This window comes from Aulonocara stuartgranti (genome assembly GCF_965226115.1).
Source record: "Aulonocara stuartgranti genome assembly, chromosome: 12".
NCBI lineage: Eukaryota > Metazoa > Chordata > Actinopteri > Cichliformes > Cichlidae > Aulonocara > Aulonocara stuartgranti.
In genome coordinates this window covers 9,978,314-10,002,364 of record NC_138948.1, presented here as the reverse complement: position 1 = coordinate 10,002,364, position 24,051 = coordinate 9,978,314, and the positions used below count along the sequence as shown (strand labels likewise).

Here is a 24,051-nt window from a genome sequence, read left to right as displayed (position 1 = left end):
GTCATTCCTTGTATTGTCTGATAATGCCTATAGATTATAGTCATGAAACTGCATCTGTTTAAATTTTTACCTCCATTGATGTTTCATTACGAATTTTCCTCTGCAGATACCGTCACAAGCAAGTCCCAGTTCTAGAGGCAGGAGGCAACATGAACCATGCCCACGACTGGGTGTGGCTTGGCACTGAGGCTGACCTTTTAGCAGACCACCCTGACCAATGCCAGGGTGGCATGCCGGATGAGTGCACCACCATAATTGACCGCAATGAAGGGGGCTACGAGGAGAACAAGTATCTACTGAATGGGGCTGGTAACACCTTGGTAATGGGAATGGGCACTATAAGTGGGAGCGGTGGCAGAGGTGGACATCGGGGTGTCACCCATGGACAAACCTTGCCTAGATCTGTTCCAGAATCGCATCAGTGCCTTTCAGCAATCACTACTGGTGGCAAAGATGCTACAGGTCAAAAGGAGCATCTGAATAATTCCCCCCAAGCCACAGCTGCAGCTGCTGTTGCAGCGGCCAAACGCAAACGTGTCAAATTCACATCTTTTGCCACTGTTCTGCCCAATGATAATTCAGGTGGTGGCCCATACACCAACTCATCAGTCCTGGTGACGAATGGGAGTGAAGATGATATCAAGTGGGTGTGCCAGGATATGGACCTAGGTCAGTCTGAAATCAGAACCTATATGGAAAGGCTACAAGACAATCTGTGACTGATGGGAAAGAAACTGAGAAATGGCGGGGCAGAGGATTAGTACAGTAGGGGGAGAATGGACAATGAGTACAATTCACCTATAATGCCTTTGCAGTGGATATATGGAGGGAGAATGGGAGGGATATAGGAAGCGTGAAGGGAACATAAAGTGTGATGATGTGTCTGGAAGAGTATCTAAGAGACATTGTGTTGGGTTGGGGACGCTTACATTTAGCATCCCTTAGGCTATGAAAAGCATCACTAGCTCACACTAAAATTAATGGTAGCAAATAATAAAAAACTTTGAGTTTTTTCTGTTTTATTTATTGTGAAAATATTAGTGTAAAAATCAATAATAAAGTCACTATTGTTTTAAATGTTTACTTTCAGAAAATTAGTAAACCATTGTATAGATACTTACAGTAAATTCAGGGTACGTTATTGGACAGACATTTGTAAGCCACTTTACATTTAAACGAGGATGGGAAGGACTTACATCATGTCCTGCCTTCAGAAGTCTTTTTTACTCGTGTGGTTTATTGCCAACCTTTGCTGTGGCCGTTGACTAATCATTGATCTACTTTTGATATACAAACATTTACCTGCCGAGTCTGCAGAATGGTTACGTAATGAGTTCTCTGACGAATATGTGTTGTTGGTTTATCATGTGACCCATTTCTTATGGCATTTCTCATAAGTAACATGTGAAATGTAATAAATATATATAGTCCAAGTACTCAACTAGAAATTCAGGCATTTTGCAGTTACTAGTGGGAATTGCCATTCAGCTCTGTATTCAGGCAAATGTGCTCTTTCTTGAAACAACAGAGTGTCTTGAGAGTTGGAAAATGATGTATCTTACAAAAGACTGTTTCTCCCTTGGATCCAAGACAGAGGCATTTATTCTTGCACAATTACAAACAGGAAAGGACATTAGCCATATTTGAGGCTGATTTTCTGTTTTCCCTGCAGCCAATGATGGCTTTCTCCCTCTATCCAGAATCACTCCTGTCATCCCCTGGCCCATCTCCTTGTCTGTGATTGGACAACAGTAGAACATTTGTGAAGTTAAAAAAAAAAGAAAAATACACACACAGTGAAACACTGAGTGTAAGGGGACTGACTGAAGTGTCTCATATTAAAAAAAAAGGAAGTGGTTGGGCTTTGCAAAGCCTGACTGAGCACCTAATAATGAAGATTATTAAAAAAAATGTACCACATAGGCAACCAGACAGACAGGAGTACCTGCAGTGTTGAACATTGAGATAACAGGATGTACTGAATGACATGTGAATGGATAATGATAATGGAATGGATACCTGACGAACAAATATGGATACGTACCAGCTTGTTGAACATTATTATGAATATATTGGGTTTTTTTTCCTTTTGTTTGTCCTTTTTGATAAATAGAAGGTTTTTATGTTTTTCTTTGTTATGTTTTTCCCTAATTTGGGAAGATATTAACTGTAGCGTTTTATTTCAGAGATTTATTAAGATTTAAGAATATATGATCCTTTTTTTCCTTCTAGATACCTATTTATTTGAAATCATGTTTGAGAGGGTGAGGAAGGAATGACAGGGCAAGGACAAAGACTGAAAGTAATAGGCCTGCTGGTGAATGATAGCACATAAAAGAATAAGTGGAAAGAAGGACTCAGAACAGGCAAAGGTTGCCTCACCTTCGTTAAGCTCAGGTGACGAGTCATGAAGAACCGACAATAAAAAAGGAGAACTGTACGATGTTAAGATTGCAATATTTATTTATAAATGTGTTACTGTTTCAGAGTACACTGTATGTTGTAAATAAATAAACATGCTTCAAAGTGCTTGTGAATAAGATTGCAGGCCACTAGCCAACAACTTGGTGATATTTTGTACATTTTACAGTGCAAATATGGTACACAATACTATCTACCACCACAATGTGAAAGTGATCTTATGGGTTCTTTTTTTCTAAAGATGTTCCGGTCTTTACTTCAAGTATTGAATGAGTTCTTGTCTTTGTACAGGGTAGAAATCAGTTTACCTCCGTGAGATGTAAAAATGGAGGCCATTACACTCAAAATTGTTTGAGAAGGGCGAGTCTCAGAGGTCCATTTAGGAAAGCAAATTAAACCAACTGTCACAATGTTTTTTTAGTGGGCTCATTCAATTGAAAACAAGGGCATAATTTTGATTACTAAAAGCATCTCTATTTTCAATCATTTGTTAAACAAGAAACATTTGAAAAATACACGCTGGCATCAAAACACAAATGATTGGGTCTGAAATGGAAAGAATTGGGAACAAAAAGAAAATGCGGTGTAAACAGACACAGATAAGAGACCTGAGCTGATGCCAAATGGGGAATAAAAATTGCCGTATGGCCTCCACCAAAGCAATAGATATTCTGACTGATGATGACAACTATACTGTATGTTCTGGACACATTACTGTATCTATCCTACTCTGCTCTCCGATGTAGTTATAAGACTGCTGTGCTCCAAAGGAACAGTCATATGGATCCTAGTTCAATAGTTGCTTAAGGTATAAGTGTTGCAATGCTCTCAGTTGAAAAATCTTTCTTAAATTGCTGTGAATGTATTCATACTTTACAGCTTTGGAAATCCATTTTACCTACTTTTATTTTTTAAAAATATATGGATGTCAACTTAAAAAATACAAGGCTATTTTTGAGAGACTGCAGATTGGGTATTTCAGCTTGCACTGTATTTGATATCAAAGAAAGAAATACACTGTAAAAAAATATATATATAACAATGTCAGCAAAAACCACAATGTACAACACGCTTATTAAACTACTGCTAGCTTGTCCTGAGAGAAATAGTTTAACTTATTTGCCTTTACAAATATCAGAGATAACCTCTCTAATATTATCTGGTCTTTACCTCATATAAAGCACCTTGAGATGGCTGTTATTGTGATTTTGCTATATAAACTGAATCCAGTTCAATTCAGTTGAAATGAAATAAAATAACTGCCACAACTGGTAGCTTCTAGAGGGTAGACTTAACTCATGTTTGGTGCCACCGGTAACATTGCACAGATTTAGGCAGAATTGTAAATGCAGAATCAAGATAACTTTTTAATTTTGTTTTTCTTAGAAGTCATCTTTATTGGTCAATTAATGCCTTATATCATATGGCAATTATTTTTCTACAGATTATCCATTTAATTTTTGTTTTGTTTCTCATAGTTGCACATACTACTAAGATGATTAGGCGTCTTTTACAGTCAATATTCAACATGCTGCACAGGAATAGTTGCCTTATTTTTCTGACAGAAAATGAGCACTGCTTTGTTTTCAGAAAAGTTGTCTAACTCTGCAGATGTCCCTTGCCATTCCAAATCTTGCTAGAACATTCCAACATAGTATCAGTCGTAGACAGTATAAAAGATGGTTGTAGCTTCTGGGTTGTGGAATATGAAGCCAATGCAGAAGTGCCTTAAACCTAAAGTATACTCTGTCACAAGTCAAGCTATTGTCACAGATGACAATAGCTTTTCTTGCAGAGACTTTATTTTCTTATATAAGTCTACTGGAAAAATGGCTTTCTGTTTTGACCTGTTTTGATCTGTCTTGACCCGATGTGTTTATGAACTTAGTCGCTCATTTTGGGTCGCATTGAATGCAAAAAATAAGCCTATTTTATAAAATCTTGGTCATTTAAAAAAAAAGAAAAGAAAAAAGAAGAGTATTATCCATGGTATTCTGTCATCACGCTCACTGCCTAAAAATCTATCAATTATAAGTCATTATTCAGTGAGGAAATCACATTTCTTTAAAACTAAGATGGCACAATAAAAGCACTAATCTTAAGGCTTCTTAACCAGTGGATTACATCATAGTAACTACTTCCACCTTTTACACTGGCTGTGATACCAGTAAAGTTGTTTTCAGACCAGTGCACATGACTTCTAAAAATATGCATTTAAAAAAAACTATTTCTCTTTGATAACGCCAGCTGATAGCAGTAGATCAAGCAAGCAAAAACATTCTTTTATAGCAGGTACATTTGACTGCTGAAAAATCCAACCTCACCGAAACAGGTTAGATTTTACAAAATCTATTACACTGTTACATAGTCACACATGGGCAGCAGTTTAATATACTACAGAGTAGAGGAGGTACTAGCAGACATGAGCCCTAAAGTTGCTTTTTTTTTCCTTTTAATTATTTTTTTTTTTCTTTTTGCCTATTGTCATTGTTTAAAATTGGTTAATGGAAGCTAATAAAATCCCATAACCAAAAAACTGGCCGACTGCTCCTTGTTTTATTTCCATTTATCTATATATTTCTGCAAAATAAATCAATTAATTACTTAAACTAAAAAAATAAAAGCCTTTGGTTTTTTAACATGATAATATCATGATTTTACTCATACTGTAAAAGGCATGCACGTGCACAAAGAGAAACACACCAATTTTTTTTAAATTTTAAATCCTGTTTTTAAACCTCTCGTGGGGCAAAGAAAACAGGAATTTAGCTTTTTATTCAAGCAATAAATGCTCATTTTCCAAAACACAGATTTGGTCTAAACTGAGATTTAGATCAAGTTTTTTTGCACTTTACAGAAATTTTCTGCTTAGTTGGGGCTAGGCGTAAACCATGATTTGGGAAACTGTCTGTTATTGGGATTGTCTAAAATGTGATACGACACTAATCGAGACTAATCGATTCTCATGCTCTTGGACTTAAAAGATTGTCTGAAACTCTTGCTTGTGGATGATTGTACAAACTGATGTAAAACAGCAAAAAAAGCAATTTATAGACAAAAAAGAAAGCGCAAAGCACGTTTGTTTTGGAAAATCTTTAGACAAGGTTTACAGCCCTACTCTTCTCATTTGTACTTGTGCAAAAGGTTAGTCAGCCAACAAATCAGATCAACAATATCCATTATTTAATTAGGAATGAGCAGCTCCATCATAGATGACTCAAAGCTACAAAAACAAAATTCACTGATTAACATTGCTTGGATCAGAGATAGAAATAAATGAAAGCAGAATCAGTTCTGTTCTTTTTCTAATTGATTCAGTGTCTGGTAGCTTTTGATTGATAAGGATTTAGCAATTCCGATTCCATTATCAGTATTGCTTATTGTACCAATGCCTTATCAATTTTTATTGGGTTCTCACTGGCTCCACTTTGATAGTGACCATCATTGCCAAGCAGCATATCAAAGGCATTACATTCATGCAATTAACTGCATGCTGTGTGGTTAAATGTTGGTTTAGTTGGAGGTATTTCCCTTCTTTGCTTTCATTAGTGTTGGGGTCATTACTCAAAAAAATAAAGTCATATAAGTTTTCTCTTAGTATTTAGATGGTAAATGGCCTGTATTTATATAGCGCTTTACTAGTCCCTAAGGACCCCAAAGCGCTTTACATATCCAGTCATCCACCCATTCACACACACATTCACACACTGGTGATGGCAAGCTACATTGTAGCCACAGCCACCCTGGGGCGCACTGACAGAGGCGAGGCTGCCGGACACTGGCGCCACCGGGCCCTCTGACCACCACCAGTAGGCAACGGGTGAAGTGTCTTGCCCAAGGACACAACGACCGAGACTGTCCAAGCCGGGGCTCGAACCGGCAACCTTCCGATTACAAGGTGAACTCCTAACTCTTGAGCCACGATCGCCCCATGAGCCACGATCGCCCCATGAGCTGAAACAAATGTCCATCTACCACCTACTTACACTTTTTAAAACAGTACAGTTCTTTCAAGTCAGCATAATAAGCCTTACAGGTAAAAGTAAGGGAAAATAATTTATGAGTCCTCTTTATCCATGGGTATCATTATGTTGCACAGCTGACAAAAGCAAGACACCTACCATGGTAGGTAAAGAAACTGTGTGAGCGAGTCAGGATTTTATTATTTCCAGGTAGACTATGCTTCTTTTGAATGGTTATTGAGTACTGGAGTAAAAAGCCAGTAACAGTAACAGTTACTAACCATTATTAGAGCAGCAGAGTGGCAATAAAATCTTGAATACATTATAAGTATTTGATATCAAATGTATATTTCATCATACAGCTCTAATTTCAAATATATTTGTTATACAAACCTTTATCTTAATTAACTTTGGGTGTAAATGCCTCTCCATCATCAAAATTCCTGCTGGTCCTCCCAAGGGCAGCTTATAGAAATCGTATGTGATTAGACCCCCTACTAAAGTTCCTAAAGGTTCTCAAAGAATCAGTTGGCCTCTGGGTACAATCATCACTTAATAAAATGTAATCATCTGACACTTATCTGCTTCATGAAAAGAAAGATAGAGGAAAATAATTTCAGTAATTCCACACAGTAATTCCTAACTAACTCATAAGAACCTATTCTCATTGCATTCAGCTGTTGCAGATCGAGCATAATAACTTTTAATTTTTATTGCACAAAAGGATGAGACCGTGAAGGTAAAGCATCTAGGACAGAAACAGCTGCATTATACTTACTATATTTAGGTATGAACACAAAGCCAAAAACGAAAACCAGCATAGAGGCACCACAAAACGACCACCACAGTGATTCTGCTGTACAAACATAAACAGGTAGAAATGGAGGCTGCAGCCTGACTGCTCATCAGTTTGTTACCTATTGAAGTTCAAGGTCTGACTGTTGGGTTGGAGTCGGCAAACATTCAGCTTTAACATCACTCTGAGTTCTTGGCTAGCTTAGCATTAGCGTGCTGTCTGTGCAGATTCGTGCAAAGAGTCAAAGTTGTGTTAGCAGTATAATGCAGCTGTTTCTGTCCTAGATGCTTTACCTTCACGGTCTCATCCTTTTGTGCAATAAAAATTAAAAGTTATTATGCTCGATCTGCAACAGCTGAATGCAATGAGAATAGGTTCTTATGAGTTAGTTAGGAATTACTGTGTGGAATTACTGAAATTATTTTCCTCTATCTTTCTTTTCATGAAGCAGATAAGTGTCAGATGATTACATTTTATTAAGTGATGATTGTACCCAGAGGCCAACTGATTCTTTGAGAACCTTTAGGAACTTTAGTAGGGGGTCTAATCACATACGATTTCTATAAGCTGCCCTTGGGAGGACCAGCAGGAATTTTGATGATGGAGAGGCATTTACACCCAAAGTTAATTAAGATAAAGGTTTGTATAACAAATATATTTGAAATTAGAGCTGTATGATGAAATATACATTTGATATCAAATACTTATAATGTATTCAAGATTTTATTGCCACTCTGCTGCTCTAATAATGGTTAGTAACTGTTACTGTTACTGGCTTTTTACTCCAGTACTCAATAACCATTCAAAAGAAGCATAGTCTACCTGGAAATAATAAAATCCTGACTCGCTCACACAGTTTCTTTACCTACCATGGTAGGTGTCTTGCTTTTGTCAGCTGTGCAACATAATGATACCCATGGATAAAGAGGACTCATAAATTATTTTCCCTTATTTTTCTACTAGCTTTTACCTGTAAGGCTTATTATGCTGACTTGAAAGAACTGTACTGTTTTAAAAAGTGTAAGTAGGTGGTAGATGGACATTTGTTTCAGCTCATTGCTCTACACTATTAAAAAAAGTAGACCTGAAATCTGTACAAAATATTACCACCATAAACTTAATTTCTAGGGTATCAAATCCCGCCAATTGTCAGTGACAGCAGCATCTCACTTCAGTGTGGAGGGTTAGTAATGTGAAGAAGCATATTTCAAGAATTTTTTTCCCATACCTTAAACTAAACATGTAGTTTTCAATTCCTAAACCCAATCAGTTACCAAAATGTGTGAATTTGTGAAGGCCAGTAAAAACAAAAAAAGTCAGAGGATTAAAAAAAACTATGTAAACAAAGTGAAAAACTCAACATTTCAAAACAAGACAAAACCCTCCTGACAAATAAACCTGTAAACACCTCCAACCACTGTTTTACTGATTTTCTTGCTCTTTAAACAGGACTGCTAACCTTCAGCATCCGGCATTGCTGCACATACTGTCAGTAATCAAAAGCAAAAGATGCCTCTGACATTAACTATGACTTTAATCTTTGGAAAAGTATGGCATCTTTGATTGAAAAATCATGGACCGGGCTTTCAGTGAGAGACTTAGTGTACAATGTGTAATAAGTAAAACATATTTTAATGTTTTGTTTTCAGACTGCAATATCTGTGATGGATTTTATTATCCAAATAGTCATAATTCCTTTGTTTTATAGAGTAACATTTCTGCCATTGAAAGCTTGGCTGTTGATAGTTTGGGCATCCACATTCTCATCTACAGTGACCACCAAAGAAAAAAAAATGAGAGGGCCTGTCAGAAAAAGGATTGGCGATGATAAAAAAAAAACAACCTCCTGCAAATCAAAGACATCCAGAAGTGTAATTGAGGAATTCAAAGTGGGCACTGTAATACAACAAAATCGGAGCTAGAATGGATATGAAGAAAATCACCAATGCAAGAAATACTTTGGTGGAACAAAAAAAAGTTGATCTTTCTCACCCATAGACACATCAGAAAGGGCTGACTTTTGTATAATGTAGAGGAAATGTACTACTAAATGGAAGATCTTAAAAGAGAAAACTGGAGGACTGAGGTTTCAAGATCCCGAATTCACCAGATATAGTGTTAATTTAAGTAGAAGATGATATGTAATAGTGATGACTTCACAAACCGGTGGAGCTTAGCTGGCTTATCCACCATGCTTAAGAAACTGTAAACAGTAGTTGCAACAGAGAAAAGACTGCTGGATGTAAGAGATATTGAATTTCCACTATGTTCTGCTTGCTTGGTATATCTTTTTAATAAAAAATGCATTCAGAAAGAATTTGAATTTCTATTTTTATCCTTGGTGCTTATTTAGTTAGGTAAATAATTTACTGAACAAAGGTGCATTTTAGCTAGTTTTTGCCTCTGTGCATTGCCAAAGTGTATTTTAAATGAAACAATCAAGATATGACTGAGGTGACTTTGAGCTTTAATTCAAGTAGTTTTACAAAAAAAAAAACCCCAAAAAAACAAAAACATTAACTGTTTAGGAATTAGACTTATTTTCATACATAGTCTCCATTTTTCAATGATAATTGAGCAAAATATAATTTTAAATACACTGATTAGTTTTAATACTTACTCTGTGTTCCTCCCTTAAGATGCTCTGATGGGCCCTTACTGCATCTACCTTCAGCTGATACTTATTTGTGGATGTTTCTGCATTCAGTTTTGTATTTAATAACTCAAAAGTATGCTCCACTGAGTTCAAATCAGGTGACTTGACCATTGAAGAATGTCCAAATTCCTTTCCTCAAGAAACTCTTGAGTCATTTTCATAGTATGGTTTGGGTCATTATTCATTTGCACTGCTAAGTGCTGCCTGATCAGTTTGGCAGCATTTGGGTGAATCTGAGCAGAGACTACAGCCCTGTATGCTTCACTATTACAAATATTAGTGGTTCAGTTACATTGACAGTCATGCTTGTCATGTTACAAAACTGCCTCTACTATATTTGACAGATAATATAACATGCTTTGTATCATGATACTTTCAGGATACAGAGGATTTCTTCCCTTTTTTAGATGCAAGTTAATTTAAATTTTTCTGACCAAAGATTGTTTCTTTGATTGTTTGTTTGTTTGTTAGTTTTCCCCAGAACTGGATAGGCTACGTATTAATTGTTTTCTGGCAAACTCTAAGATTATAGACCTTGAAAATGATATGCCTTGGTCTTTCTTGGCTTTTGGTCTTGCTAAGTTGCCCAGTGCATTCATTCCTTTAGCACATCATTGATTTAGTAACTTGTAAAGTTTTAGCAGTCCTTCTGTTGTTAAAATTTTTTTCCAAAGTAATCAGGGCAGCCCTCCATTGCACTGACATCTCTTTAGGCATCTTTTTTTTTTTCAAATTATAGTATTTAGTATTTATTTATTTATTGTCATTGTCAAGAACAATGAAATTGCGTTTGGGGCTTCCATACAACCCAAAAAAAAGAAGAAAATAATAAATACCCCTTAAAACCCAAGTGTACATATTTAACCCAGTGTGACTCCAATGCAATAAGACAATCCTTAGCAATAATGTTTGTAGAAATTCAGACAAAGACCTGAGAAACATGACAAAATACAACAATGCAACCCATTCAATATTATTGTACTGTGAGATATGATATCAGATATGATAGTTATCTATTTAAGAAAGGGGGGGGGGGGGGGGGCAGGAGGGGGAAGAGAATAAAGATATGATGCACCAATGCAGACCAGTTCATTGCTATTAAGAAGTTGGATATGGTTATTGTCCGCGAGAGGGGGGCAGAGAGTTCAGGAGCCTCACAGCCTGTGGATACAGGCTGTTGGCCAGTCTGGATGTTCTGGCCTGTATAGACCTGTACCTTCTCCCTGAGGGCAGCAGATGGAAAAGGTGGCGCGCAGGGTGATGTTGGTCCCGCAGGATACTGTGCACCCTCCTCAGACAGCGAGTGGGGAAGATATTACTGATCTCTGGCAGACTTGTTCCAATAATTCTGCCAGCTTCTTTCACCACCCGCTGGAGTGCTTGCTGATCGGCCTTGGTGCAGCTGGGGAACCACACTAGAAATCCATACGTCAGAACGCTGCTGATGGCACAGTTGTAGAAGTTCAACATCAGAGATCTGGGAATGTGTGCGCTCCGCAGTCTCCTCAGGTAGTAGAGGCGCTGTTGGGCCTTCCGTACAACTGAGGTGATATGGTTGCCCCAGGACAGGTCCTCGGTCACAGTTACCCCCAAGAATTTAAAACTGCTCACCCTCTCCACCGCCTCACTGCCAATGAAGAGAGGCAGATGGTTGTTATGGCCCCTCTTCCGGAAATCTACAATGATCTCCTTGGTCTTTTTGGTGTTTAAGACCAAGTTATTGTCGTGGCACCATGACTCTAGTTGTTGCACCTCTGTCCTATAGTTTGTCTCATCATTGTTGGATATAAGTCCGAGCACTGTAGTGTCATCTGCAAACTTAACAATGAGATTGGACGCGCAGGAGGAAATACAGTCATGGGTGAAGAGAGTGTATAGCAGAGGGCTCAGAACACACCCCTGAGGGGCACCGGTGTTGACCACAAGGGTGGAAGAGGTGTTCTTACCCACTCTGACACTCTGTCTACGGTTAGTGAGGAAGTCCACAATCCAGTTGCACAGAGAGGAGTTAAGTCCCAGTTGGTGGAGTTTGGGACGGAGTTTGTATGGCCGGATGGTATTAAAAGCCGAGCTGTAGTCTACAAAGAGGAGCCGTGCATAGGTGTTCCTGTGTTCCAAGTGCTTCAGTAATGTGTGCAGCACTGTGGCGATCGCATCCTCGGTTGACCGGTTCTCCCTGTATGCAAACTGGTGCGAGTCCAGGGATGGTGGAAAAGCAGCTCTGATGTGTTTAATGACCAGTCTCTCCAGGCATTTGGCGGGAATGGGGGTGAGTGCCACAGGTCTGAAATCGTTCAGACATGTGACATTTGACTGTTTTGGGATGGGAACGATGGTTGCTGCTTTGAAACAGGATGGTACCAGTGAACAGGACAACGAGGTGTTATATATAGAGGTGAAGACGTCCGCCAGGTCCGCAGCACAGTCTTTTAGCACCCGGCCCAGCACTCCATCCGGCCCGGCCGCCTTCCTGGTGTTAATGCTCCGGAACACACGCCTCAGCTCATGAGTGCTCAGGACCGGAGCAGGGTCGGTTGAGGGGAGAGGGGACAGGACAGGGTCGGTGTTCTCCCTGTCAAAACGGGCATAAAAGAGATTTAGATTTAGATAGCTATAAAATACAAATTTACAACAATTTGTGTAAAACCCCAATCACACACTGATTGCTTATTTAAAAATCCATTGTGGTGGTTTAAAAGAAGCTAAACTACAAAAACTGTGTCTTTGCTCAGCAAATTATGGACCTATTTGAAACTATTGGCACTAATTTGCACTTGGGGAAAAAGGGGTTGTCAAAAATTCTTAAGCAGAGGAAAAATCTAACATCCAGCAATTTAACTGCCCCATTACTACTAAAGAACAAAATACCTTCCTTTTGTAGTTTAAATAGCACAGAACTAAACTGGTAAACTGACCTACACATGAAGAAATTCTGATTCTAAATGTAGAAACAAGTAGGGAAAAACTGACAAGCTAAATGTATGAATGAACTGTGAATTCATCTTTATATCAATGCTAAATCAACAGAATTCCTTTTTCTCAAGTGTTCTGTGGGGGCAGACAGTAAATAGAACAATTTTCAGAAAATGGCTTTGAACAGGTAGACAGGACAGAATAAGTGACTCCAGATGATAACAATAACACTGGAAACCCCCACATGAGCATGCTGAATTAATAGCTCTGTTCTCTTTATCTTCAAAACTGCTCTCTCTGACTCACACACCTTTGCGTCGGCTGTTTAAATGCTTTTACATCAAACAAATAGACCTTCTCGGGTTTTTTTGTTTTTTAAATGATTATTTTTAATAGAAATGTTCAGAGTAGATTAGATTAGATTAGATAGAACTTTATTAATCCCTCGGGTGGGTTCCTCTGGGAGTACAGTGGTGTGTTTGTTTTCCACCCTGTTAATTGGTTAGGATTAACAGGACTGCTGTAATTAATGTTCAACTTCATTTTAAAAACATTATGCATGTCAGATATCTTCCTGTTCTTGATAGTGTTTTTGTACGTCAAAGCTTTTTTAAAAAATTTTTAAATAACTATAAGCATGAGGTGTTTGGTAACTTTTATTTTAAATGTTTATATTATTTCTCAGAATAATAACAGTTACATTAAAAAGACATCATCCATTTTATTAACTGAAAATTTTGAACATGGTTTTCAAAAATAAGAACTACTTTTTGGTTGTCAAACACACGGAGCCATGAGGATGCAGCAGTGAAATGCATTTTGCACCCCAGTGAGAATAATCATAGGGGAAAACAAGAGCAGTAGTCCACATCCAGATGCTCTATTACTCTTTATGAGTAATAAGGGTCACATAAAGCCTCTCAGGCCATTTCTCCAAATATCACCCTTTTTTCCTCTACTATCCCAATGAAGCTAAAATGGGCATGTGTTGCATTCTGTCTGTATTAGGACAATTTTTTTCTTACAACTGTAGAAAGTTGTTCGTTGTATTGTGTATTATGTTGATTCAATTATCAAAAAATTACGGCTGAAGTTGTGGTAATATAGTTTATTTGTTAGCAGGCATATATTTATTTATCTTTGGAATTTATTTTTCATCTGTGTATTACCGTGTACTTCTGTGAATTTGTGTGTATGTGTGAGGACGCATGTATGTTATGATGACACTATCTGTTGTTGTTCTAATAATGTAGAGTTATTTTACAGGGAGCACAGTAATAACAGTATTACCTTCACCTTGTCAAAATAGACCCATAGTGCTTTTGTCCATTAAGGTAAATACACCACACTATTTTATGCTTGCAGGGCATACACGCACACGCACACACACACACACACACACACACACACATACAAAAACACACAAGGAATAATGCCACACAGACTATAATACATCCCTTTTATTGCCCTGGGAAGGCACATATCATCAGTACAGTTCAGATTCAACCTGGTATAGCCCAATGAAGTGATACATATATTATCTCCCTCTGAGTTATGCGTGTTTGCAAATGTGTCAGTGTGCAACTACAACACATGTAAATCGCTATCTTTAGTTTTTTATGATGATGCGTAGTGAATCAAGTATTTTCTTTAGACTATTTCTCTGGAAGCAAAAATGTGTAACATATCAGATTACTTTCTTTTACTCACTTTGCTTTGTAGGCTTATTTAGATTCCTGTAGCTTTGTTTTGTAATGCTTGAATTTTATTACACTCCATTAAAAGTAGGATTGTCATCATTAAGCAACACTGTAAATTGTTCTGGAAATACAGGTTAACAACAAATGCGGAAGCACAGGAAAAAAAACCATACTGACAGTTTATCACCCTTCCCGTTTGAAGAGAGGTTACAGTTTTGAAAATGGTGTAGATGGTAATGCTGTGACATATACAAATGAAGATTATGATAGTGTGGGGCTTTACTTCCTACGGGGTAGCCAGACAGGACCCCAGTCTACAGTACTAGTACTAATCTCTACAAGATTTGGTGAGTTTATTGTATAAAGCTTAAATGTTCGAGTTCCTGACATTTGAATACAGTTGCTGTCCATGGTGCTGATCAAAAGCAAGAATAATGTTGTTGGTAGCATTGATTATTGCTATATAATATATTTGCACTTACACAGTGTGTGTGTGTAACTCTTTATGTGTGTGTGAGATAGATAAAGAGAAGGAGCGAATGACTGTGAGATAGTTTGTTTGCTTGGGTATAATGGCCAAGAAAAATATTTGCCCCAGAGTTTGTCACAGAGTTGGTACACTGATAGCGTTGAAGCCACCACTCACCTTTTACCTTTTTTTTTCTGAAAGGCCCTTAATTAATTACAGGCAAATCATTTTAGCAATGTAACACATTTAATGACCGAGCACTGCAAATGCTACCTAAACTGACTTTGCTTTTTGCTTCACAGTAAAAGCCATTAAAGCCATTTAAATCTTCCTCACATGTACACACAAATTTATCCAGATTTTGTTTCTCCTCTCTCACATGACCTTTTTTTCATTCTGGTTCTCCATTTATTTGACCTCTATTTTAGTTGTCTGATACACACTCTTTCCATCTTAGTTGTTCATGCACATAGAGTATCCCACTACACTTTAGAGCTTCTTTCCATTAACATGTGTTTTGTCTGTCCCTGCAGGCTCTGCTTTGCTACACTAGTTGATTTACAGCTCTTATCAAATACATATTGCCAAGCGAGTGAGACGTGCAACCTTTCATTTGCACGCCGCCGCCCTGCAAATTCGACACGCTACATTAACAAGAAAAATGACTGCTGCTATGCATGCCAAGTGTGTTTGTGTGTGTGTGTGTGTGTGTATGTGCGTGTGAGATAGTGAAACAGAAAGATGGATAAAAAGTGCTACAGACAGAAAAACTATACAGTAAGTGTATGAGTTTTCAGCTTTGCCATCTGTATCGGTACAACAGCAAAGTAAAGCATCTAAGTTCAATTGTGCTGTACTGTGTTTTTGTGAAAGACAGAGTGAGGTCAAAATAGCCATATCTGCCATCAGTCCCCAAAAAGTCCCCACCAATGACCAAATTGTTCCAATGTGGTTATGGAGGTACGAAGAGAGAAGTAACTGTGGTGGGGTGTGGACTGTGGTGCCGTGCGGACGCACTTGCACGGCATCTGCAGATCACGCCCGCAGTGTTAAATCACAGGGAAGCAGGGTTGAGAGGGTTGTTGTGGTGAGAAGTGCTCAATAAAATGGCTCAAAACACAGATCTGTGGTCCCATTGTGCCTTATTCTCACCACAGTAACATTTATTGATCTTAAGTGACTTGAGTATACTCTTGTACTTCTGTACACCATACAAATCCCCCCCCCCCCCCTTTTTTTTTATTTAAACGTGCACTTAAATGTTTGGGTCTTTTGCTTTCATCTCATATAAAAGTATTATGTTCCTCAAAAATGTGATGAGTGACAATTAATGATTAAGCAAACTTGTAAAAATAAATCATCATTGATTTTCAATCAAATATATGACCTCAGCATACCAAGGTCCAGTTTCAGCAGTCATCAGTCAAGTGTCCTGGTAGCATATTTGCTACATATGCAAGTTTATCATGTTAAATGACTCATTGATTTAAGAAGAATGACTCTTTTCAAATTATGATAGCACAGCTGAAAACTGCTGTTCACTAAATTTGGCCCAGTTGAGTGACTGTCTAAACAAATAAACAGAACCACGCACATACAAAAAGATTTTGAGGTGTGTGCTACTCCTAGAGATGGACCGATCCGATATTACGTATCGGTATCGGTCCGATACTGACCTAAATGACTGGATCGGATATCGGAGAAAAATAAAAAAATGTAATCCGATCCATTAAATATCACGAAAGCACCTCACAAAACTTGCAACACGCCTTAACTCACCTCAGAACGTTAGCACGTCGGAGCAGTATGCATCACGTGATAGAGCGGCTGTGGCATGCGGGACCTGTCGGTGGTCTGGATAGCATTTGGAGCTTCGCTAGCAACCTGGCATTTCATCTCCGACAAAGTTATCCCCGAGAGAAGTAAAGCAAGTGTGTAAGTCCATCTCTGAATGTTTGTAAAGCATTCCTGCGTTAAGCTTAACGAGCGACTGCCTCTCGCTCTCCAGCTGCTACTTCAATCGTGAAACTGCTTAAATGATCAGCTGATCGGCTTTTCTGTCGTGAGTCCGTCTTTGTTTTTGGCCCACTTTGCACCAGAAAGAGGAAACCAGCGGCTGAACAACAGCAGCACGTTTAAGCTTGATCAGCTGTTGTTAGAATTTATTTAATATTACTTTCTACACCAGGATCTTTTTCTACGTAGCTGACGCTGGTAACTGTGCAGGGGCGGATCTAGCAAAGTTTAGCCAGGGGGGCCGATAGGGCATTAACAGGGAAAAGGGGGCACAAAGACATACTTTTCTTTCTTATTCTCATTTAAAATGTCTAGCTTTTAATAAATAATTATCTGACACCCAAAGTTTTAATTTGATGTAAAATGAATAGAAGTCAATTACTGTATATAGTGACTATTAAGTCTAATATATATACCCTAGTAAGCTATAGTACTTTTTCCTTTGGGAAGGTACCATCTGTGCAGTCTGCAATTTTGTTGAAGAAAGATGTTGAATCTATTTAATATTTCTTGAAAAATAATTGATTTCTGTGCATTTTTTTTCACGCTGCATCAAATTAAGGTTGATTACGTCGATTAAGCATCATGAGGTGGCGCGTGAGGGGTGGTTCCCTATTTTTTATTTATTTATTTTTGTTGTTGCTGGGAGTTGGAACCCTATTAGTTAGGTTGCTTAATATTTACGCTAAGTACTCTTTAAAATACCAGAATAGGGAGGATGGTGTAGGTCTAAGTTTATTAGATTGATCAGTATTGCTGAACTATTAAATATTTTTTTTGTACACAGGTATAACAGAATAGCTTTAGTGTAGTTGTTGTTTTAAACTTGAGTATGAACTTGCAGACTTGCAAAATGCAGCAAGATATTTTAAAAAACAGTTTTGTTGATTAAAAAACACTATATCGGATTCATATCGGTATCGGCAGATATCCAAATTTATGATATCGGTATCGGTATCGGACATAAAAAAGTGGTATCTCTAGCTACTCCCCTGACAGTACAGCGCAAACTGATTTTAATGTAATAGAAAGGAAAGTGGGACACCCAGATGCAAAACACAACACTCAACTCTTTCTTCATCACAACAGACTCTGAAGCCACTCCACCAATCTACACTGAACAAAAATATAAACGCAACACTTTTGTTTTTGCTCCCATTCCCCATGGGATGGACGTAGAGACCTAAAATTCATTCCAGATACACAATATAACCATCCCTCCCAAACAGTGGTCACAAATCAGTCCAAATGTGTGGTAGTGGGCACATCTGCTATATTGAGATAATCCATCCCACCTCACAGGTGTGCCACATCAGGATGCTCTTCTGACATCATGAGTAGTGCACAGGTGTACCTCAGACTGCCCACAACAAAAGGCCACCCTGGAATGTGCAGTTTTTTGCGCTATTGGGGGTCTGGGGACCCAGAACCGGTCAGTAACTGGTGTGACCACCATTTGCCTCATGCAGTGCAACACATCGTCGCATGGAGTCTATCAGATTGTCAATTGTGCATCCTGATGTGGCACACCTGTGAGGTGGGATGGATTATCTCAATATAGCAGATGTGTCCACTACCACACATTTGGACTGATTTGTGACCACTGTTTGGGAGGGATGGTTATATTGTGTATCTGGAATGAATTTTAGGTCTCTACGTCCATCCCATGGGGAATGGGAGCAAAAACAAAAGTGTTGCGTTTATATTTTTGTTCAGTGTATTTGCCGATGTCCCAGTCCACACTTCCTTTACAAGACCCTGAGATACTTACACTCTTCTACATAAGGGAACTTAGAGTGGGAACTCCACCAGTTTCTAGGTGAAGACCTTAGTCTCTGACTTGGAGGTGCCATTTCTCATCCCACCTGTTTCACACTCAGCTGCAAATCACCTAAATGCAACTGGAAATCACAGTAGCAAACAGAACCACATCATCTGCAAACAGCAGAAATGAAATCCAGACATTTCCAAAGCCTCCACATACAGGAATATCTCTCCATAAATGAACAATAAGCGAAGAGAGCTGATCACAAAGTGCAGCACTGCCATAGACCAGAACCCACCACTACAGGCTGTTAAAGGACTCATGCTGTGTTCAATGGCATTTGAGTTTTTCTTCTTTAAAATGGCAGAGAACCCCTACCCCCGTTGATACTGTGTGATACCCTAATTTAGGATCCATGGTAAATATTAACTGAATAAATGGTTCCAATTATCCAAACTGCATAGGCAGAACTGAATGCTTTTGACTGGGATCCCTGGGACATTAATCAAAGCAGAAATGGAAATCAATGACGTGACATCATTTGGGGCAAACTGACTGGGTTAAACTGAGGGTTAAAAAATTCAACTTGGTATAATATGCCTTTATGGTAAAATATTACATTTTTAGGATTCAGTCTATATAACATCAACCAGATATCACAATAAAGTGTGCAGGGGGAGATAATATATTTAAAGCCAAGAAGGCGCTAGTGAACAAGGAAGGTAAGAAGTACAGGTCCTTCTATGCCAGAAACGATTAAGTTAGGTGGCTAATATGTATTTACACATAAATGTGTTGGTAATGTTTCTTTAAACGCTTTCCCATTATTATTTTCATGTTGGCTTGAAATAAAATATCACCCTCTCCATTAATGCAGCTTACTGCAACTTCCTGCAACTTCTGCATTCATGTTCATTTTACGCTTTAGTTGTTTAGTTTAGATGTCTCGAGACCAGTCTTGGTGTTGTCTTGGTCTCGACGGACTTTGGTCTTGGTCTTGTCTTGGTCTCGGATCCCTCGGTCTTCTCTTGGTCTCGCTGTCTTGGTCTTGCTGTCTCAGATCGACATAGTGGTCGGGAGATTTGGAGTCAACAGTATCCATGACACACAACGTAACGTTCGATAATGTGTCATGTGCAAAAGCATCAGCTCTAAGAGCCGTGCTTAGAGAGTGCTTTGTAGTGAATCAGAAGAGTCGACTCCCATTGAGCGAGAGCCGGCTCCTCACTTAATTTCCTTTCGCTCCTCAGCTCTCACACAGTGGCTCGGCTGTGCTCCAATCCCTCCATATTGTGGCCAATCACATGTGAGGATATAGGATAATATCATTATGTCAAAAACAGAGAGGGTGAGAGACGCGACAGTCAAGTGGAGTGTGCGTCTGTCCTCTCAGTAAGTGAGTGAGACAGTAGACAGTGGTGAAGAGGGCTGTGCGAGTGCATCGCAAAAACACATAAATATGCTTGACACCTGTAAACGAATCAGCATCTGGCTGCAGTTTAAAGACTTTTTTGTCTCGGTCTTGGTCTCGTCTCGACTTTGTCTTGGTCTTAGTCTTGTCTTGGTCTCGATACCCTCTGGTCTTGGTATTGTCTTGGTTTAGTCGGTCTTGACTACAAGTCTACGCTTTGGAGAGGCAAAGCGTGAAATGGACATGGTGGACTTTACCATGATACTGGGTTGATGACACTGCTCTGAGGGATCACATATTTTTCTAAAAAAACCAAACAAACAAAAAAAAGAACAGAATAAAATATATACACATTTCCTCAGGAGTTGTCTCTTACAAAATGACACTGCCTCATCTGTAGGGCATGAGAGATTGTTTTGACCTTTGCAGTAACCAGATCTTAATCTCCGTTTAATACCTGTTGGAAGAATGGGCTAGGGAGCACTTGCTGCCATTATCATTAAAATACAAAACAGCAGAATATCTTTTTATAAAAATGTCCCATTTCCCCAGGACACTTTTAGAATCAGTGTCAAGGTACAATAAAACTTCCTACAATATGTGTTGGCCCGACACTTTATGTTGCCTTCCAGTGTATTTTTTTTTTACTCACTGAATACGCGGGCAAGATGAATAATAGGGTCATTTTTATTTAACTTTCCATCAAGGTATCACAAATTAGTTAGCAACTTACCTCAGACAGTGCTCACAGTATGAGAAATACATTTTTTGTTGAACCGTATATTTTCATATATCATACCATATCAGTCAACCTTTATCTTAATACTATTGTAATCTGTAAGAAACCAACATTGTTATGTTTTTATGATTGAGTAATTCTAAAAGCTGCATCAACAGATGTGGATTTTTCTATGAGACTGATTGAGAATGATCTGAATTGCCTCGTGACCTTCTTGCCGTGTTTCATGTGCTGCAGCTTTTATTAAACATGCAGGCTAATAAATGTTATCCCACTTCTCTAACTCATGCATATATGGATTAGAGCTTCTCAAAATGTTTACAGATTATTTTTAATACATTCTATTATTCAATATTTAAACACACATATTTCTACAAATAAAGAGACAGTATTTAACGATATTTTGACATAGCCACAGTCAGTAATGATGGCATCAAAATTATAAACTTAAAATACCTGGTACTCACAAAAACAGTCACATTACTGATGTCCTCGCAATGTTTCTACACAATTACATCCACTGTCTTTCAAAAAGGCAAGAAACTTTCATCTCCTTTAGGCTGCTTTTCTCTTGTATTGCAACTATACATTATTATATATGCATACATATTATTAATATATTTATACATATTATTGTCTGTGCTAAATTAGGACCTCTGAAATATTTTACAATAATCTGAATAATCTGACTCTTACAAGAGTTGTTGTACAGGTACGAATGTAACTGATGCCTTAAACTAGCTACAGTACCTTGATTAGTGGAGGTCTGAGGCTAAATTATGTTCTATAGTTTATGACAAATCCTGTATGTCAAATCACATATTCTAGACTGAAGTGTCTGTAATAAAGCAACCTGTCTGTGGCTAGAGGCTGTGCTCAATCTGAATTGTTTGGAATCAGAGAATGTTGAGGTTTTCTTCCACAGCCCCTCCTTGATTTAAACTCCTATCTTGTTTCCTGAGGGAGAAAAAAAACACCCATAAAACCTCGACTTATACTATGTTATTCTTTGTTCGTTTACACAAAACAAGCTCTTCTTATTTGCAACACAGTAATTTGAGTTACTCTTGAAATAAATTAGTCAATGTATTCACGATTGAAATGAAATGGCTTTGCTCATAAATCCACTCACATCTGTGATTTGATTTATTTATTTATTTTCAGTGTCCCAGTAATTTGCTTAATCAATCTGGTCCTTGGGAATGTTAGGTCTGAAAATCAGCACACGTAATGATCTGAGTGCCTATGACAAAAGCCACAATGTAATGGATGAATGACAGACCTTTGTTGGGTACCTCTGGTAGCAGAGGGGGCAAACGTACAGACATTCTGTACTTAAAAGTACAAATAATACTATTAAAAATACTCCAGTTAAAGTACTGATTCAACTTCTTTACTCAAGTAAAAGCAAAAAGAACCTACAGGCTCTGAAATTTATACAAAGAAAGAAAGTAAAAAGCAGCTCTTTGGAGGGCATTTCTTCTAGAAATCTTTTTAGAATACTGTCAGTGTTGTGTTTGATTAAAACTAGAGGACCGAAGAACAGAAGATGAGACAGGAAACTAAGGGGTTTCAATTTTTTGTGCAGAATCAGAATGTGCAAGGAGATATAAAGTGGGTAAAGAGTGGCCAGGCAGGTGAGCTCTGTCACAGGTGAGTAATTCTTCGAGTGAGACCATTTCCACACAGGATATTTGCTCCAGTGGCTGAGAGAAAGCAAGCTGGTACACCCAAGGGGATTTCAGGCAGATAAGGAGAAAATAGATAAGTATGTGAGGAAACATATACTAGGAAGGCTATCAGAGCCTCGATGAGTTATCAGTTCTAACGCTATAACAATCTGGTAAAGAGGGGATAAAGAATCAGTCCTTTTATATGCAGGTAATAAGTTAATGGAAGGCAAGTACGCCAACCTGTGGTTCAGCAAGAACCAGTGAGGAGACACTTCCTGCCCAACCCCACAAGGAAGGAACCATACACAGACATTCATGAGGGATAGAGAGGGAAAAGGGGAAAAAAGGAAAGCAAAGGAATGAAGGCACCCAGAGGCAAGGCACTGTGGGACTGTGTCAATCAGGACACACAGGGGAAAACATTTGCTGCGTATGAGGCTGTATAGCTGCAAACCAATCCACATTGGAAAGAAGGATAGCTGATGGATGTGCCCTGGCCAATGTTGCATTAGGTAACCTTGGCTACTGGTACAGTATATGGTCCCTGTTTTACCACCCACAATTGTGCATCCTGTGCTCTTGTCAGGGTGTTGTATTTCCAGATGACAATGGATTTTTTGACAGGTTAAAGCTCTCTGTCATACTGCAAAAAATGTTCATGAATGGTTTGATGACATGAGAAAAAAAAAGTGTTGACTTGAAAACTGAGCATTGGTGAAATGTGCTGGAAAAATCAGATCAGAAAAAGTCAGATGCATGTTCTACCTCAGAACTTATAGGAATTAAAGGATTTGATACTGATATCACAGTACATCTGTAATAGTTCTGGGTTATTTGTTTTTATAGTTTAGAATACATTTTCATATCGTGTATTCTCTGGTTGGTTGCTTCGAGATGCTATGTTCGTAGTTTTGCTTACAATTAGAAAATAACCCAGCAGTGTATAATACCAATTATACAGTGCTGGGGGGGGGGGGGGGTGTCATTATGGAATAGAGCTTCATGTTGTCTTTATTCTTAACAAAGGAAAATTAAAGAAGACCTGAGTATGTAGGTTTAAAAACTTGCCAGAACTTCCCCAGTATTGCCCAGCAGTTTATTCTGTTAGTAACTATGTTTGCTAAATCCAAAAAAAATTAAAAAGCGCTTAAGAGGGAGACAGTGATAAACTAGTAATAAAGCAGACTTGTTAAAATGTATTGATTGTTAACTATATCATTTGCTACTGCTTTTTTCTTCTCTCTCCGACCATGTCATCAATTTCTTTTCTTTTCTTTTCTATGATTTTTAAACTTCTTAAACTTGCTAGATGTGACGCGTGTGTGTGTTACAGTTGTGCATGTTTGTAAATTTGTGTTTCTTTTGCATGTGCTAACTGTATCTCTGTGTGTATGTTTGTGTTAACCTGTATATCTCTGGTGGTCTTACATATAGTCAATAGAAAGGACACCTCAGCATCAGCCTTATTGTGTGTTCAATCTCAACATGACCATTCTAGGTGAAAATTACTTTTCTTTGCTATGCTTGATG

The 24,051-nt window shown here is 38.3% G+C and overlaps 2 protein-coding genes across 2 annotated transcripts in view; one reads left to right on the top strand and one right to left on the bottom strand.

Moving 5' to 3' along the window:
* LOC309719019 (transmembrane protein 132C) overlaps positions 1-5,124 on the top strand; it is a 305,935-nt gene extending 300,811 nt beyond the window's left edge. The window contains exon 16 of the mRNA XM_082554778.1: positions 107-5,124. Coding sequence (XP_082410904.1) covers positions 107-719 — 613 coding nt within the window. The 3' untranslated portion in view covers positions 720-5,124. The remainder of the gene's footprint in view (positions 1-106) is intronic.
* A 7,214-nt stretch (positions 5,125-12,338) lies between these two features.
* The window catches only part of LOC309719526 (uncharacterized protein), a gene marked incomplete at both ends in the record, with an annotated part of 35,273 nt that continues 23,560 nt past the window's right edge, over positions 12,339-24,051 (bottom strand). The window contains one exon of the mRNA XM_082555685.1: positions 12,339-12,407. Coding sequence (XP_082411811.1) covers positions 12,339-12,407 — 69 coding nt within the window. The remainder of the gene's footprint in view (positions 12,408-24,051) is intronic.